The sequence below is a fragment of the Alligator mississippiensis genome, chromosome 14 (genome assembly GCF_030867095.1).
Source record: "Alligator mississippiensis isolate rAllMis1 chromosome 14, rAllMis1, whole genome shotgun sequence".
Taxonomy (NCBI): Eukaryota; Metazoa; Chordata; order Crocodylia; family Alligatoridae; genus Alligator; species Alligator mississippiensis.
Genome location: NC_081837.1, coordinates 7,071,811 through 7,088,485, shown reverse-complemented (window position 1 = coordinate 7,088,485; position 16,675 = coordinate 7,071,811). Strand labels below are relative to the sequence as shown.

The following is a 16,675-nucleotide window of genomic DNA, read 5'->3' as shown; positions in this document are numbered from 1 at the left end:
TAAGTCTTTTTGTACCAAGTACACCCCTGAAAGCCGGCAGGGAAATACAGTTCAAGTACTTGCAACGTGAACACAACAGCACTCATCTGGGAGCAAGGAAAGGCAAAAAAACCCCTATCCGCGGAGCAGAGTCTGAATGAAAGCCTGCAGAGAGGAAGCGCAAGTAAGTTAGGGTGCAGACTTTCATTGTGCAGATGTCCAAGTGAAACAAACTCCATCACGAATGCTTCCTGCCACAGGAGCAAAGGGGACGACGCGAGAGCACGCCGATATCTCTCCATCCATCTCTACAGATATCGATAGAGATATCGAAATGGATACAGATTTGGACAGAGATGCAGATACATAGGTATATAGATACCCCTTCTAGGCACTAATCGTTGCCTCCGCGCCCCACCGCAAGGCATCATCTCCCTGCAAGGCCCTCGTCCTGTCCCCGAATCGGGGGTTAACGCTCAGCTCATCCCCCGTCCTATGGCAGGAGGACCCGGTCGGGCTGCGCGGGCGCGGAGGATGCGCGGGAGGGGCGCTGAAGAGCCCCGTCCGCGGGCGGCTCCGGCCCCGCCGGCGTGCAAGGGTTTTGCACAGGGGGCGGCCCCTGCCCGCACACGCGTGGGGCCGGAGACCCGCGGGTGAGCAGAAGTGGCCGCGGGGTGAAGCGCTGCCCGCGCCTTGCAGCAGGGCTGGGACGGGCGGAGGCACAGACTGGCGCGACTCGCAGAACGTGTGTCCGCTCCGCTCGGGGCGCGCGGGAGGGACAGGGGCTGAGGGAGCTCGGTCTGGCGGGGTTCAGTCCCCCCGCAACGTGGAGCAGCTGCATTGCAGCCTCCCCCTCAGGTAGGGGGGCTCCAGTACACCCACTGCACCCTTCCTTACGGACCGGGGAGCCCCGAGAACCGGCTCCCGCCGCCGCTGCCTTTTCTCCGCCCTGCCCTGCCCGCCCGCGTGCAAGCAGGAGCCCTGGAGAGAGCCCAGCCCAGTGCCGCCAACAGTGCACGTGTGTGTGGGTGTGTGGTGGGGGGGTGCGTGCGTGTGTGGGGGGCGGGGTTGGGGTGCTGTGTGGGGGGAGGTGTGTGCATGTGTGTGTGAGGGAGGGGTTGGAGGGTGCATGCATATGTGTGGGGGGGTGTATGTGGTGGGGTGGGGGGTGCGTGCGCATGTGTGTGTGTGTGTGTGTGTGTGTGTGTGGGGGGGGGGTGCCTGTGTGTGAGGGAGGGGTTGGGGTGCATGTGTGTGGGGCGTGTGTGCATGTGTGTGTGGGAGGGGTTGGGGGTGCATGCGTGTGTGTGGGAGGGGTGGGGGGTGCATGCGAGCATGTGTGTGTGTGGGAGGGGTGGGGGTGCATGCATGCACTGTGTGTGTGTGTTTGTGGTGGGGGGGTGTGCGGGTGGGGGGGTGCATATGTGGGGGGTGCATGCGTGTGTGTGTGTGTGTGTGTGTGTGTGGGAGGGGTGGGGGGTGCATGCGTGTGTGTGTGTGTGTGTGTGTGTGTGTGTGGGAGGGGTGGGGGGTGCATGCGCGTGTGTGTGTGGTGGGGGTGTGTGCGGGTGGGGGGTGCGTGTGTGTGTGTGGTGGGGGTGTGTGCGGGTGGGGGGTGCGTGTGTGTGTGTGTGGGAGGGGTGGGGGTGCATGCGTGTGTGTGTGTGTGTGTGTGGTGGGGGTGTGTGCGGGTGGGGGGTGCATATGTGGAGGGTGCATGCGTGTGTGTGTGTGTGTGTGTGTGTGTGTGTGTGTGGTGGGGGTGTGTGCGGGTGGGGGGTGCATATGTGGAGGGTGCATGCGTGTGTGTGTGTGTGTGTGTGTGTGTGTGTGGGAGGGGTTGGGGGTGCATGCATGGGGGAGTGTGGGAGGGGTTGGGGGGTGCATGCGTGTGTGTATGTGGTAGGGGTAGGGGGTGCATGCATGCATGTGGGGTGGGGGTGTGTGCGTGTGTGTGTGTGGGAGGGGTGGGGGGTGCATGCGCGTGTGTGTGTGGTGGGGGTGTGTGTGGGTGGGGGGTGCATATGTGGGGGGGTGCATGTGTGTGTGTGTGTGGGAGGGGTTGGGGGTGCATGCATGGGGAGTGTGGGAGGGGTTGGGGGTGCATGCGTGTGTGTATGTGGTAGGGGTAGGGGGGGTGCATGCGTGCATGTGGGGTGGGGGGGTGTGTGTGTGCATGTGTGTGTGTGGTTAGTAACTCAGCTGCTTTGCGGGGAACACTTGAGCTACAGCTGGGAGCTGCAACTTGGGCACTGCCAGCGCCCTGCCGAGGCATCGGCGGACATCGCAGCGAGCTTACCTCGTTGAGCGACTTTTGCTTCTGTTGCTCCGCGGGGGAACCCGACTTCATCATAACCCCGTGGCGAACTCCCATCCCAACGCTGGTTTTGTGGCCGTATCTGTATACAGACTTCCCTCCCCAGCCACGGTTTTGAGTATCCATGCCTAATATTCTGTATGCCGTTTTGGCTACCACAGTGTGCAGTTTTGAGTAACCACGGTTTTCTGTGACTGTGTACACCTGCCATTTTTCCCATAAGCTTTTTGTCTTGCTAAGCATGGTTTTGCCAACCACAGGAACTTTCAGGAACCTAACCCCAGCGTTGGCGAGGGAAACCTGTGTTCTTAGTGCTGTGCATGGCTGCTGTGTCACGGGAGGTGACGTGCTGCCGAAGGTTAGTCTGCTTACTCAGCAAACAAAGTCGAAATCCAGAAAAGCAGAACATGCCCAAGTGCAGTGGGGCTGGACCCGATGATTTGTAAGGTCCCTTCCAGCCCCTAACATCTCTGAAACTATGTTCTCTTCTGCTCAGCAAGTACTTCCAGGCTGAGATTTCCAAGGCAGGAGCACAGCCCATAGTTGTTGCTCTGAAACAATCAGTATTGATTGTGCGGAAATTGGTTTGGACATTGGCGACATGTAGGCAGGTGCACGTGCACCCCCCGAGAACGGCCATGCACCCCCTGGAAGTGCCAGCCATGAAATGAAAAGTGCTGGCGGAAGTGTACTTCCAGTTTCACCGCTGGCTGAGTGATCAGCCACGGGGGGCCTTCCCCCCATCAGCAATCTGGTGCTCCCCCAGACTGGGGAGGCATTGGTCGCTTATGGGTTTGGAAGTATAGTGACTGGGTTGGCAGTGTAAGGACTGGAATGAGTCCACTTTGTAGTGAGGCTATATGCAAAAGTCACTCAACTAGGTATGTTGGCAGTTATGTCTGTCATTGTCTTGGCAGGGCACTGGCAGTGCCCAAGTCCCCCCTCCGGCACCTTGCAGGACATTTCGGGAGTTTCCAGTGTGATATCTTGTAGTTCTGGATAAGGGTTGGAAGTGGCGACTTCAGAGAACCCTTGGGTAAATGGTTGTGTATGAATGCAGTGGGCTGGACTCTTTCCAGTTCTGTGATACAAAGATTGTTGGACCCACGGTCCCCCAAAGGATAGACAAGTTATCCCGCAGTTGACTAGGAAAGAATCCCAGAGCATCTTGATGCAAGGCCCCAGGGTCTGTAGCCCTACCGCCTTGTAGGTGCGTGGAGGGGGCGGTGAGCTACCTGTCTAGTGAAGGGGTGAGAGCTGGAACCCCAAAAGCTGAAAATTGCAAGCTGTCTTCACACTACTCAAATGCTCCTACTTTGACTTTCTCCAGGGTCCTGGGAGAACAATCATGTGTGGACATCCTGGGAACAGGACTCCAGGAGCAGCTGTCTTGCCTTAAGGCTGGGAGGTTAGTGCAATACTCGAAAACTCCAGTTGCGTAACCAGTGAATTTAAACAGTGAGAGCCCCGCTGGTGAAACGGATCAGACTTGGCTCCAAGTTCAACAAGTTCACAGTGGGTCTGCAGTGGTGAAACTAACCTGGGTCAAAAAATATCGTTGTAAAAGCAGTGTCACTTCTGTGTGTTGACAAAGCCTCAGGGTGTTCTGTGTCCAGGCTGCATTTCTTGTCCCGGAGGTGCAGGGAAATTTGATTTGGGGCGAGTACTACCTGAGTGCTTAGCATTCCAGTTTAAAAGGGTTTGATGACCTTAAAGCAGGGGTAGGGAGTTTTTTGGGCTGGACAGTCACTTAAGGAGTTTCGGTGAGCTGTTGTGGACCAGGCCAGTATTCCCCTGCTCCTCACCTGCAATAGCTCACCAAAACTCCCTAAGCGGCTCTGCTGTCCTGTGCTGTCACTGCCTGGCAATCCTGCCCCCTGCGCCTGGGCTGGGAAGGGTTGAGGGTACTGCTGCAGGCTGGATACAATCCATTGGTGGGCTGGATGCAGCCCACAGGCTGTATTTTGCCTATCCCTACCTTAAGGGTAATATATTACTGATGCTGCACTGGTGTAAGTTCTGATGTGATTAAATCAACTTCTTTGCTCATTCCCTTGGGAGTAGCTTTGAGCATTTTGGAGGCATTTCAGTATTCATGTGGTCTTATTTACAGGAACAAGGGAGAGTTCTAGCGAAGAGTGGGGTGGAGCTGCATAATCCCAAACTATGTCTGGATCTCGGCCACATCATCCTTCAGGGATGATTTGTTATGATTATGCAATAGCTAGGCTGGAAAGGGAGATCTCCAGCAAATCTATTATCTCCTCTGCTGCAGTAGATGAGATTGTGGGATCACATATCATTGATCATCATTAATTAGTTTATCTACAACAGCTATGCTAACTAGTTAGCCTATAGTGCACAGAGCGTTTCAAACTAGTGACACCTTTAACTGCGATGTTTTCTAAAGTTCGTTGTCCACACCTCCCTTTGCACTGTATAAATGACTCAAGCCTCCTACAGTTTATCCTTGAGGATAGATGAGGACATTTTAACCTGTGAGATATATATTTTAGTACAGAAACCTGAATCATTTGGCCCCTCTTATTTGCCATGGGAAGTAAATCCAGTAACTCCTAATGCCATCACTGAATTAGTTAGGCTCAGATGTTTCAGTAAGGGTTGACATGGCTGTTAACTGACTGACACTGAGAATTTGGATCTCAAGCCATATTTAAATGATAAACTTCAGGGTGGCCGTGCATCTGGAAGCAGTGTAACCTTCTTTGCATATCACTTTGAGGGCTAACTAGCACTGTTGAGGGCATCTACACGTCACCCTACAGCGACATAGCAATGCGCTGTATCGCCATACGGTGTGCTGTTGGCGACATAGTGATCATGTGTGTCTATACTTCAAGGAAGTACTAAAGCACAGCACCATGTAGACGTGCCCCGAGTGATAGTATTGGTTAACCTACCTCTGCTTGGATGCCTGCCCATGGCACCATACAGCCACAGCCATGCTGCTTCTGGTTCAAAAGCCAGCAGTTTGATATGCTGGAGAGTGCCACTGCCAGGCAGTGAGCTTACTGTGCAGGCCTGACCACAATTACTATACTGCCTTGCGATGGGATTTTCCTGAAGCACAATCCATATTTTTAAATCAGTTTGGCCTTCTCATTCAAAGAAAATGCAGGCAGGAAGCAGATGGTTAGCAAAACAAACAGATAGCGTTATCCCCTAAGCAGCCACGTGACTCTGCTGGCACACACTTACCTGCCTCTTCCCTGTACTTTTTATCTCTATACGCTGCATTTAATGGTTGGCACATTTGCTGTTGATTTGGGTGTGTGAACAGGGGACAGATGCTTCAGGCTCTTTGGGCTTGTTTTCCTCCTCAGTGGGCACGTCTACAAGTTTATTAATGCACAGTAGTTACTGTGCATTTAGTGTAGTACTTAATGAAGTACTAAGTAAATGTGCAGTAACGACTGCTACTGCATAGTAGCACTGGCATGTTTTTTTTAGTGACACTTACTGTGCAGTAGCTTAATGCTATTATGTGGTAGCATTTTATCACGGTTTTGGCCTGGCACGCTACTGCGCAGTGTTATTTGGCTACTGCGCATTAAGCATATCACGTAGATGCACTCAGTCTTGTCTGTTTTGGTTGTAAATACTTCAGGGTCAACACAATCTCCTATAAATTTGTTCAGTACCTGTCACAAACATGTTCTGGATCTAGGTATTACTGTAATATAAATAAGGTATATGATGCTCCATGCACTGAAATGCTTGGGATAGGGTTGCCAACCCTCCAGAATTGCCCTGGAGTCTCCAGGAATTGGATATAAATCTCCAGGAGACTGCTGAGAGTCGCCCAGAAGATAAATGGTATGGCATTCATTAAAATAAATATTAAATGATGAATCTGATTTATATAGTAGTCCAGTGGGTTTTTAAAATTTAATAGTAATGTGCATTTGCCTTCTTGACATAATGATTCATTATGGTTATTGTGTTGTCTTATGAAACTCTCTGGAATAGAGCCAGCGTTTACAACCCTAGCTTGGGATACAATGGAAGTATTCAGTCTACATGGAAATCTGCTTGTATCCTAGAGCTGGATTGACTTTGTGTGTGTGTGTGTGTGTGTGTGTGTGTGTGTGTACACATGCACACACGTTGGACATACAAAAACCACAATTCCATGACACTTTGTCTTGTCCAGAGCAGAGATTTATTCACCAAAAAGAATTCTAAATATCTAGAATTTCATTAGCAGAGTGCACTTTTTTTGCCAGTTGCATAAACTAATACAGACCCCTTTGTTAATACTAACCATTTTCATTAATTTAATAGCAATTCTGGAAGACACTCAGGTTGATAGAAAATATAAAAAAAATTTGTTTTTACTGTACAAAGTTTACATCACATTTGAAAAGAAAACGTGTTTTCACCATATTACAGACTCCATTTACATACACTACTGAAGTCGTAGTTATTGTAGCGGTATTGTACAGCCAGCTTCACATTTACAAGTCTAAAATGATACAGACTTACAGTGCGATTCACTCCCTTACATCACCACAAGAAATCGAGCAAATGACCATCAAACAATGCAGTGTAATGGCTCCAATCAGTTCATAACATGTCTAAGGAAAGTAAAGGCCCAATCCTTTCCACCCCAGTGTAACTATTCCAGAGCAATACTTAGCATATTGTAGTCAGAGTAATGTGCTACACAATTTGAGTACAGACATCAAAATCTGGCTCCATAGTGTGTTGGGACACTGGGTTTTTAAAGCAGCCATTCCCATGGAAATCAGGGTGGGTGTTGTGCTGACACGTGAACAGGCCACAGGTCTTTGTACAGGGTACTTCCAAACTGCATGAATTATTTAGGACAGTGGGCATCAAAGTGGTGTGCCAAGCTGACTGATCATGTGGTGCTAGCTTTATCTCTTTTCAGCTGATGATTTTGTTAGAAGATTGGCAACCTTTCCCCCCCAACACCCCTATTTTTCTTTCCCTTGCATGATCCTAGCGTGTTGCCAGAAATGACAGCTGGTGGTGAAGGGAAGCCAGGGATGCTTTGCAAGACTGTGAATGGTGATTTATGATATGAAGAAAGAGTCTCTGGGACTCCTTCCCTACTTCCTTGCTAAGGTGTGTTCCCACATGGAGAAGGTTTGGGCACCTTAGCTTCAGGGTCCAATTTTAACCCATGCAACTTGCAGAAATGAATTGCAGTGAGTACACCGAGGCTACTGCTGCCACAGTCAAACTCAGTCACCTGAAAGACTGACATTTCAGAGCTCAAGGTGAATTAAACAGTTCTCACTCACAAAGAACATTACTGTGCTCGGGCAAAACTCATGTTGAAGCCAATGGAGGTTTTGTCTCATCAGCCTTAAATCTGCTGAAGGTAATTTTGAGATGCACTGAAGCACTGCCTTCCAACTCCAGGCCCATGTTGTGTCAACCATATGTAAGCATCACCTCTTGCAATGAGATTCTGCTTAAACCTGATGCTATCACTTGACCTTTCTTTAGAGTTGATATTAACAGTAGCTAGATGGTGGAGATCACTTGCTCCGCGTACAGATAGGTTCAGGGGAGGAAGGTGAAAGAGTACCTCAGTGCCAGACCTGGCTCCTACCATGCAACCCACTGTTCTTTGTTCACATTCAAGACGAGTTAAAAGCACTTTATTTGCCACAGAAAGAACAAGTGTTATCTTTGGCCTCCATTTGTTACAGTGCATTGAACACCACACTCAGAAACCCTTTGCACCATCTTACTGAGCGTGCTAGAACTGGGGAATGGATATTCCTATGTGGGTTCCAGCTGTGTCTGCCATCCCCACTAGTGAAAACCCTGCCTCTCCCACACACCCACCCCTGGGGTGTTGCAAACCCCATTTTCTCTGCTCCACAAATGGTTTGGAAGGGGCAGGTGGGTGGTATAAGCATGCGACAGTTGAGAAGTGGTGAGATGTCTGTGGAGACGCAGCTGCTGCTAACCATGGAAACAGCAGCCTTAGGGCTTCTTGTGCATCCAAATCCTTGTCCCACTGAGGTTCCCCAGAAAACCCTCCTCAGCTTTGGCAGGACTAGGATTTCTTTCCCCAAGGGTTTGTTTCCTTCAAGTGTCAGTACCAAGCAGCACTTGCTCAGCTTGCCGCTGCTGGAATGAATGTGTAATGAAGCATCTGCTGTGCATCTGATGGGGTGGCAGGGAGCCCCTGACTGGTTCTGTCCTATGTAGTTACATAACCTGCAGACAAGACTCATACATGGTGATTTATCATTACGTAGAAGCATAGTTATTTTACTGACCTGCCCTGCATTGTGCAAACCTCTCTCCCTGGCTAGTTTGCACTCTTTTCAGCTGTACAGTCAGCCTACCCATGTGAAGTTTGGGCAGTCTGGGCTATTTTGCAAGGTGTCACAAAAGAGCTTGGCTGCATCTGCACCTCGCCTGTGCGACATCTGCAGTTCAGCTTGCAAGGGGAGTGATTCAGCTGTACTAGCCCTGAACAAAGCCAGGTATTTTAGGTGTTCAGGTTTAGGTTAACAGTAAGGGACATAGCTGCTCAGGAGGTGCAAGATGCAACTCTTCTTCCTGAATAAAAGTTGTGTCACTTCTGGTTTCCGTGCAAAATACACATTGCTTAAAAAAGATCAGTTGCTCTAGCCCCCGAGTCAGGCTGGGGCCCAGCAAAAAAGATGCAGGTAGTTTTCCTCCGTGCTCTGCATAACCTGCTTGTCACGAAAAATAAGTGAGGCAATTGTCTTTTGGGCTTGGTTTGGTTAAAAAGTGAGGGAAAAATGTGCTGAAACTGAAAGTGGAGCTGTGGTTAGGAGGCAAGAACTATGTAGCACTGCATCTCATGCATCGCATCCCTCATTTACAGGACTGGATTTTGCTAATTCTGAAACCCCAGAAAAGAAGGAATTGATGTCTCTGTGCAAGTTGCCTCACATCCAGCCTCACATGGGACTTTCGTAGTAGCCAGGTTAACCTCATGTAGGGGAGTGAACTTCAGCCCCAGAATAAGTGAATGGATGGTTTCCTCTGTTCTGTTGCCTTCACCTCCTCAACTAGCTCTATAGCCATGGAGGGTGTTCATGCATGTGCTGGGGGTGGTGCTTTAATTAGATGGGCTCCAAGAGCCACTGTAATTAAAGCACCCAGAGTGTCTCATGTATCAGCGTCCCCATGCTGCTGTCAGGAGCAGGGCTTTTATAGACCCCGCTGCATTGTGGTGTGGATAGCAGTCTCTAGTGCTGTTGCCCCTCAACTTGTAGTAAACAGTACAGATGTGGTTCTGCTATTCTTTCCCCTGCTGGCAGCAATTACGCACTTAGAAAATCAGAGTAAATGCTCCCAATTACACCAGTGCAAGAAAGCCCAGAATAAGGCCCAGAGGTACTGTGAGGACACATTGTCTTGCACTGTAAATGGAGACCTCAACTCCCACGAGTGCAACGACAGAGTGCAGATGGCAACCAATTACTGAGAAATTACATTCATGAAGGAAGGGTGAAATCCTAGTGGACCATGGAAAGATTTGGAAACTCGAGTGGCACTGGCTTTCACTGGGAAATGGATACCTACTACCAGGAGGCCATTCTTGAAAATCCTCCCTTCCCATGAAGACAGCGTCTTTGAGAAAGAGGGTTTGCTCTCATCGCTATTCAGGATTCTGTTCTGTTTTAGACCTGAACTGAGTGTGGTCCAGGAATGAGAACCAAGTCCAGATTTGCAAGAGTAATTGAGGTTGGAACTAGCCCAAAGTTTGGATGATACTGTGGAAAACCTCAGCAGGAGGTCAGCTCCTAGCTCAAGTAAACCGCAGTGCAGATGTTATCAGACTGAGGAAATGCTCATGGTTCTGTTTTAGCAATTGGTTTGGGGAAAGATTCTGGGGACCATCTTGTTTAAACCACTTGCATTAGACTCTCTCTCACGCAAGCAACTTCCATTGGCTTCAGCAGAAACTGTGTGCATGCTTGGAGGGCAAAAGTTTGCCCTGAGCTAGTCCACAGATGCAGCAAGAACTAGTTCTTTTTCAGTGATGTTTGAATGCTCACACTTCAAACAACAGTTTAACACTTTTTTTTTTTTTTAAACATAAAAAGAGTTTCACCCACTTCTGTCAACGTTTCTAAATAACCATTGGTGCTTAGGCAGAATTCGGATTGCACCCAGCAGTTTGAATGGATGGTTGCGTGGCATTCCCGGGTGGCTGCATGAGTTCCATGGTTCAGATGAGGCCATGAAGGTTTCTGACGGGTTGTGTAAGCAGGCAGACAACACTCAACGAGACAACAACACACCATGCTATATCTTTTGATTACTTGGTTCCAGGATTCCCAAGCCAAATCTTTCAAAACGGAGGACAACTTTGCTACTGTTAATGCTGGAAAGAGTGGGGAAGGAGAGGGAGAGAAAATTACTTTTGATTTGCCTTACATTATTATAGAGTCCTATAAAGGAAACATAATGGGTTAGACCCAGCAATCGCACACAATGCAAGGTCATTCAGCAAAAGAGGTTTAAACAAGCAATACTGAGCCTTGTTAACAGGATTTAGCCAAAGTCCTGTCTCCCACAGTCTGCAAGGTAGGGTGCAGCCAGCTCAAGTCTGTTCTGCTTCGGAGTGGAGAAATGCCAGAAAAAAAAAATTAAGGCAAGTATTTTTTTTAAAAAAAAAAGCACAAAATAGGTGTTAAATGCCCACTCGGGCCACATCCAGCCGAGTGCAGATGTGCAGTATGTGGCACTGCAGGCCCACATGTGGAGCCACACACTGCACATGCACGCATTCCCCACACTGCTAGCCTGCAGCTTACAGTTTCATAGTAGCTAGGGTCAGGAGGGACCTGAACAGATCATCTCGCCTGAGCCCCTGCCACAGGCAGGAGTGAATTCTGGGTTCACAAGACCTCGGACAGGTGATCATCCAACCTCCTATTGAATTTGCCCAAGGTAGGGGCAAGGACCACTTCCCTGGGAAGTTGGTTCCAGATTTTGGCCACCCTAACTAAAATATTGCCTTCTGATCTCTAACCTAAACCTATTCTCCATCAGCTTATTACCATTGTTCCTCGTCACCCCAGGTGGTGCTGGGGAGAAAAGGGCTCTGCCTATTTGCTGTTGATCTCCCTTGATGAGCTTGTAGGCAGCCACCAGGTCCCCCCTCAGCCTGCTCTTGCTGAGGCTGAACAGGTTCAGGTCCTTCAGTCTCTCCTCGTAGGGCCTGTCTTGCTGCCTTCTCCCCAAGCGGGTGGCCCTCCTCTGAACCCTCTCCAGGCTGGCCACATCCCTTTGAAGTGCGTCACTCAGTACTGGACGCAGTGCTCCAACTGCGGCCTGACCAAAGTCGCACAGAGAGGGAGTCTCACCTCTCTGGACCGGCTTGAGATGCACCTTTGGATGCATGACAAGGTCTGGCTGGCCTTGCTGGCTGCGGTCTGGCATTGGCGGCTCATGTTCATCTTGGAGTCAGTAATGACTCCAAGATCCCTTTCCGCCTCTGTGCTTTCAAGGGAACTCCCCAGCCTGTATGTGTGCTGTGGATTCCTTCTCTTAAGGTGTAGCACCCAGCATTTGTCTGCGTTGAACCCCATCCTATTCTTGTCTGTGCACTTTTGTAGTCTGTCTAAATCTAGTTACAGCTTCTCTCTCCCTTCAAGTGTGTCCACCTTGCCCCACATCTTAGTGTCATCAGCAAATTTGGACAGTGTGCTTTCCACCCCCTCGTCCAAGTCGCTGATGAAGATGTTAAACAGTGCGGGCCTGAGGACTGACCCCTGGGGTACCCCACTGCTCACATCTCGCCAGGTTGAGTACAACCCGTCCACCACTACTTTCTGGGTGCGCCCCATCAAATTTTTTACCCATCCAACTGCGCAGGCATCAGTCACAGTTGCTTAATTTATTGATGAGGATGGGGTGAGAGACAGTGTCAAAGGCCTTCTTAAAGTCTAGAAAGACTGCGTCCACAACGACACCATCATCCTTGGTGGGGGCGAGAGGAGGTTTGACTCAGGGAGGTCCTAGGGTCAAACACACCCATGCTGAAAAATGGGGCAGTGCACGTGACAGCAGTGTGTACCGCCCAAAACCGGAGCATGGCTTGCCAAAGCCACACACCAACTGCTGGCCAGGCTTCTTGCTGCAGCTGCAGGTCCCTGCTGCCCCATCTAGGTGCGCACCACAGCATGCATGGTACAGGTATTCCCCAGGAGCAAGCAGCTGTGGCACAAGGTATGGCACTGCTACTTGGCCCCAGGGAAACAAATGTCCACACTTGTCTGGACATGCCCTTATATGTAGATGCTTTGCTGCCCTTCAAAATCTGACCCCTCTCAAAAAGCTATGGCTTTTCTTTCCCAACCCCATGGAAATAAGAGAATTAAACTAATCTATTGATCAGGGAGGGAGAAAAACAACTGATTTTCCTGATCTTAGAAAGGTAGAAAACAATGCTTAAGTCAGGGAAAGGGAGAACTCTGCAAGGTGTAGGGACTTTGTTTGAAAAAATAAATAACTCATGCACAACACAGCACACCCACACACTTCACCTTACAGACTGGAGCGAGCACACAAAGATCTTTTACCCTGTCCTTCAGAAAGGGTGAGTTAGGATTACTGTAAAAGATTCATATTTACAAAATGCCCCCATTCAGTTTACATAAAAGGCAGAGACCATGAACCTGTGAAATGTTATAAGGAAAGCACTATACATAGGCACCTGGCTGCCTGGAAGTGTGACACAACATCCTCAAGGAAAAGGAAGCCTTCTGGTGTGTTTTCACTGAAAACTACCACACACTGATCTAGCAGTGACTCGTTTCATTCTGCCCCCAAATAAAGTCTTAATCAGTAAGTTAAAACATTAATTTAAAAATAAATAAAAGTCCACTTGTGCCAGCCCTGGTTCTGCAACATGCCTACATTGAAGTCAGTAGGACTTCCAGAGAGTACTAAACAGGGACCCTAACTAACAAAGCAACTGAGAAAACTTCAGGAGCTGGATCGTTCCTGAGCTGGTGGGGACCACAAGGGAATCTCCTCTCTCCTTCCTGCTTCTGACCCATGCATGAGTTATTGAGAACAGGATGGGAGAGCATGGAGGCTAAGCACCCAGGGGCCAGGGTTAGACTTGCTTGGCCAAGGGCTCTACTGCTTCTCAGCACCAACAGGGCAGCTGGTAACTTGCATGCTACCTTCTGTCCTACAGTCTTCCAGGCCTCTCCATGCAGCTGGGACTCAGTCTCATCCAGTTTCCATTCCAGTTGATGACAAAACTGGAACTGACTTCAGACCAAATTGGCTCTAGCCCCAGTTGCTTCTGGGAACTTGGGTTTATTTTTTCCCCGCTCCGGATTTACAGCTTGGCACCTCCCTTGACTTGCTATATGAATTAGGTTCCTGATTGTTTTGGGCCCATGAAAATGTACCCAATACAAAAACACTACACACAATTGTTTGAGGGGCAACCTAAGACTCCACAGAAGTTTGGAGCCCAGGCACTTTGCTGGGTGACATGTACAGGATGTGCACAACCAGAAACCATTCAAGCAACAACAAAATGACAAGGAGGTCCAAGCACAGAGTGCTGTTCGTCTTGGTTACACCTGCTAGTACATAGGTAGTAGGAGTTAGACAGTAACTGCAAGACCATTTCAAGGAAGAAGTTACAGCCTGTTGAAATGCTTCAGAAATGAACACAGATGGCCATGTTAGATAGCAATTTTTTCTTGCAGACAGGAGTTGTTATTCAAGCCAACAGCCCACACCAAGAGGAAAGGCAGGAAAGAGGAACTCATGGAGTGTTGGTTATGTCCCAAGGTTAAATTTGGTGTGATTTGTTTTGCCTTTAAGTGAGAGGTGATTGTCCAAGTTGCCGATTAGAATACAACACATGGAAGCATGCAAGGCAGACCCAGTTATTGCATCAGTAGCTACAACCTATAAAGAAATATGGAGGAAAAGACACAATAAGAGTTAGTTTGCAGTCACCAGAAGCAAGCCCTTAAGAATTATACACAGTAAAGCTAATACCAAAATTAAACAAGATTTTAGTGTTCTGTCTCAGTCTGAGTGCATGAAACAACAGCTAGGAGCTCCCGTTGGTTTCAGGGGGCGCTAATTCAGATCCAAGCATCAATTACTATTGACACTCAAGTGTTTCAGCTTGAAAGCGTACAAGGGAGCTTTTATTCTGTATTAGGGTCATATCCAGACCCTAATACAGAATAAAAGTGCTTTTATTTCAGAGTCATAAACTTGTTTGGGAAATATAGCAACTATTCCAGAATCATCTGGCTTTCCCCATATGTCATTGTGGTTGTAACCATCCAGAGAATATGCAAGTTGTTAAGATTTAAGAGGAGATGTGTCTTACTGGATCAGCTTTACAGTTGGGAGAGCTTGTTGTTTTAACATATTTTCCTGCATGAATAGCCCAAGCCAGTCCAGCACAGCTATTATGGAAGAGCTATTTGAGTCAGCTTCCCTACAGGGAAGCTACAAATGACCACTTTGATGCTTCTAGAAAGTGCTGGCTTAGTGAAAAGGGGCCATATTGTTCATGACCATTCAAGGTGGCAGTGATCTCCCACATCCTTTACCGTGTGGAAAAACAAGGCACTAGACAGAAGCACTGAGGCCTGGTTGAATACTGTGCTCTTTTTTGCTGTAATTATCTACAGCAAAGAGAGGAGGCTTCCCAGATGGTCACTAGTCTAGCAAACTCGAGAAGCAGCTCAGCAAACTCAGTGCTGCAAATGTAGTATACAGGTAAATCCTTTATGCAAAATTAAGGGAGGGGGAATGGTAAGCAGATCGGTAAAGCCTTTTACCTCTGGGCGACAGGTTAGGATCAAGCAGAGGCTAGCTGCGGTTGAATGTTCTTCTGAAGTGATTCAAGGAGTTAGGTAGAGTAAGGAGGCGAACACAGCCCTCTCCCCATGATTTGTGGGCAACTGCATCCTGAACTAGGTGTTACCACTTCTGCCCAGTCAAAAAGGGCTTGGGGTCTACACAGCCTTCTCCAAACAGTCCCTTGAAAAAGGGCTGGGGCAGCTCGGGGAACATGGGGCTGGAGGGATCTCCCGGCTGCAGGGTTGCTATTGCAGACAACTGTCGTAGAATTACAGAATTGTAGTTAAGGGTTTATGCCCTTCCTGCTTCCTATTAGAGGACGTTGATCGTCTTAGAAACCAAATGAGCGTTAGGTAGGTCCCTTGTGACAATTTTCAAAAGCATGCATGTTCCTACAACTTCGAGTGCTCAAATAACTTTAAATATCTTGGCCAAAATCCCAAAGGAGAAAAAACTATTGATTTTTATGCTTTACAGCTTAAAGATAGTACCATTCATATTGACCAGTATGTGCTTTGAAGGCCAGTGCAAGGTTGTTTCTGTTTCGTATGATCTCCTTGAGTACAATCTGCCAAGCGCCCATTCATCTCTATTGGAAGGACAGGCCTAATCTTGTAACTGAATTCCCACCAACTTCACTGGGATGCAGAAAACAGGAACTGGCCTGTCGCTTACAAGCTTGCCCTGCTCCCTAGATGAAAGGCGGGTTTAAGCATTTTTTGGAATCAGAAAAAAGCAATGCTGACCGAAGCACAAAAACACAGCAGCACAACACACAAGGATGTGAGCAAGCCTTAGTGTAAGCTTCAACCATTCTAAAAGACCCAACATTTGCAATGTTGTGATTAAACACAAAGAGCCTAATTTCACCCAATGGCAGGGTGGACCAGGGCTAAAGCTTGCTCTTGAAATCACTCCACTGTTGCTTCTGGAGTGTTCAAGTACAAGCAGATACTCTGCCTTTTTAGTACCATGCCACTGAATTGTGACTGACTGGTGCTACTTTTCATGCCAATTCTCTAACAAACACAGATTTCTTTAAAACAGTTATTGGAACGGGACAGGGAGAAAAGGTTCAGAGTGCTTTAGGCACGGAGCAGATGGATGCAAAAGGAGAATACAGGGCAAGCGCTATTTATCAATGAAGGGACAGTAAATGTTCAATCTCTGATTGTAGAGTCCTTTTGTATAGTAGTGATGCCAGGGTCTTGGAGGAAGCATTTGCATTTCAGAGCATTGCAAAAGATCCGAAGCGTTCAGTGTCAGGTTAGATGCAACAGTGATGAACCGTTCAAGAAAAGAAACATCAGGAAGTGCCACGATTGCAACACAAACAGCAGCATTCAAGGAGTTATGGCAAGGTGCCAGAGGAGGGTTGCAAACAATTAAGAGATGGGTGAGGATGATTGAACCATTGGGGAGGAAAAGAGAGAAAACAGAAAAAAAATTAGAGGTTCAGCTCATGAAGATGAGTGAAGTATTCTGCAAGCGCGCTCTGGTTTGAGAGGACCCTGGCACCTGAGTAGCTGCTTAACC

The 16,675-nt window shown here is 48.4% G+C and overlaps 1 protein-coding gene across 3 annotated transcripts in view; it reads right to left on the bottom strand.

The window, feature by feature from the left end:
* Positions 1-6,456: 6,456 nt before the first annotated feature.
* The window catches only part of KSR1 (kinase suppressor of ras 1), a 93,763-nt gene continuing 83,544 nt past the window's right edge, over positions 6,457-16,675 (bottom strand). For all 3 annotated transcript variants that reach the window (XM_006276458.4, XM_059717374.1, XM_059717375.1), the window contains one exon: positions 6,457-10,667. In XM_006276458.4, the coding sequence (XP_006276520.2) occupies positions 10,589-10,667 (79 nt within the window). In that variant the 3' untranslated portion in view covers positions 6,457-10,588. The remainder of the gene's footprint in view (positions 10,668-16,675) is intronic.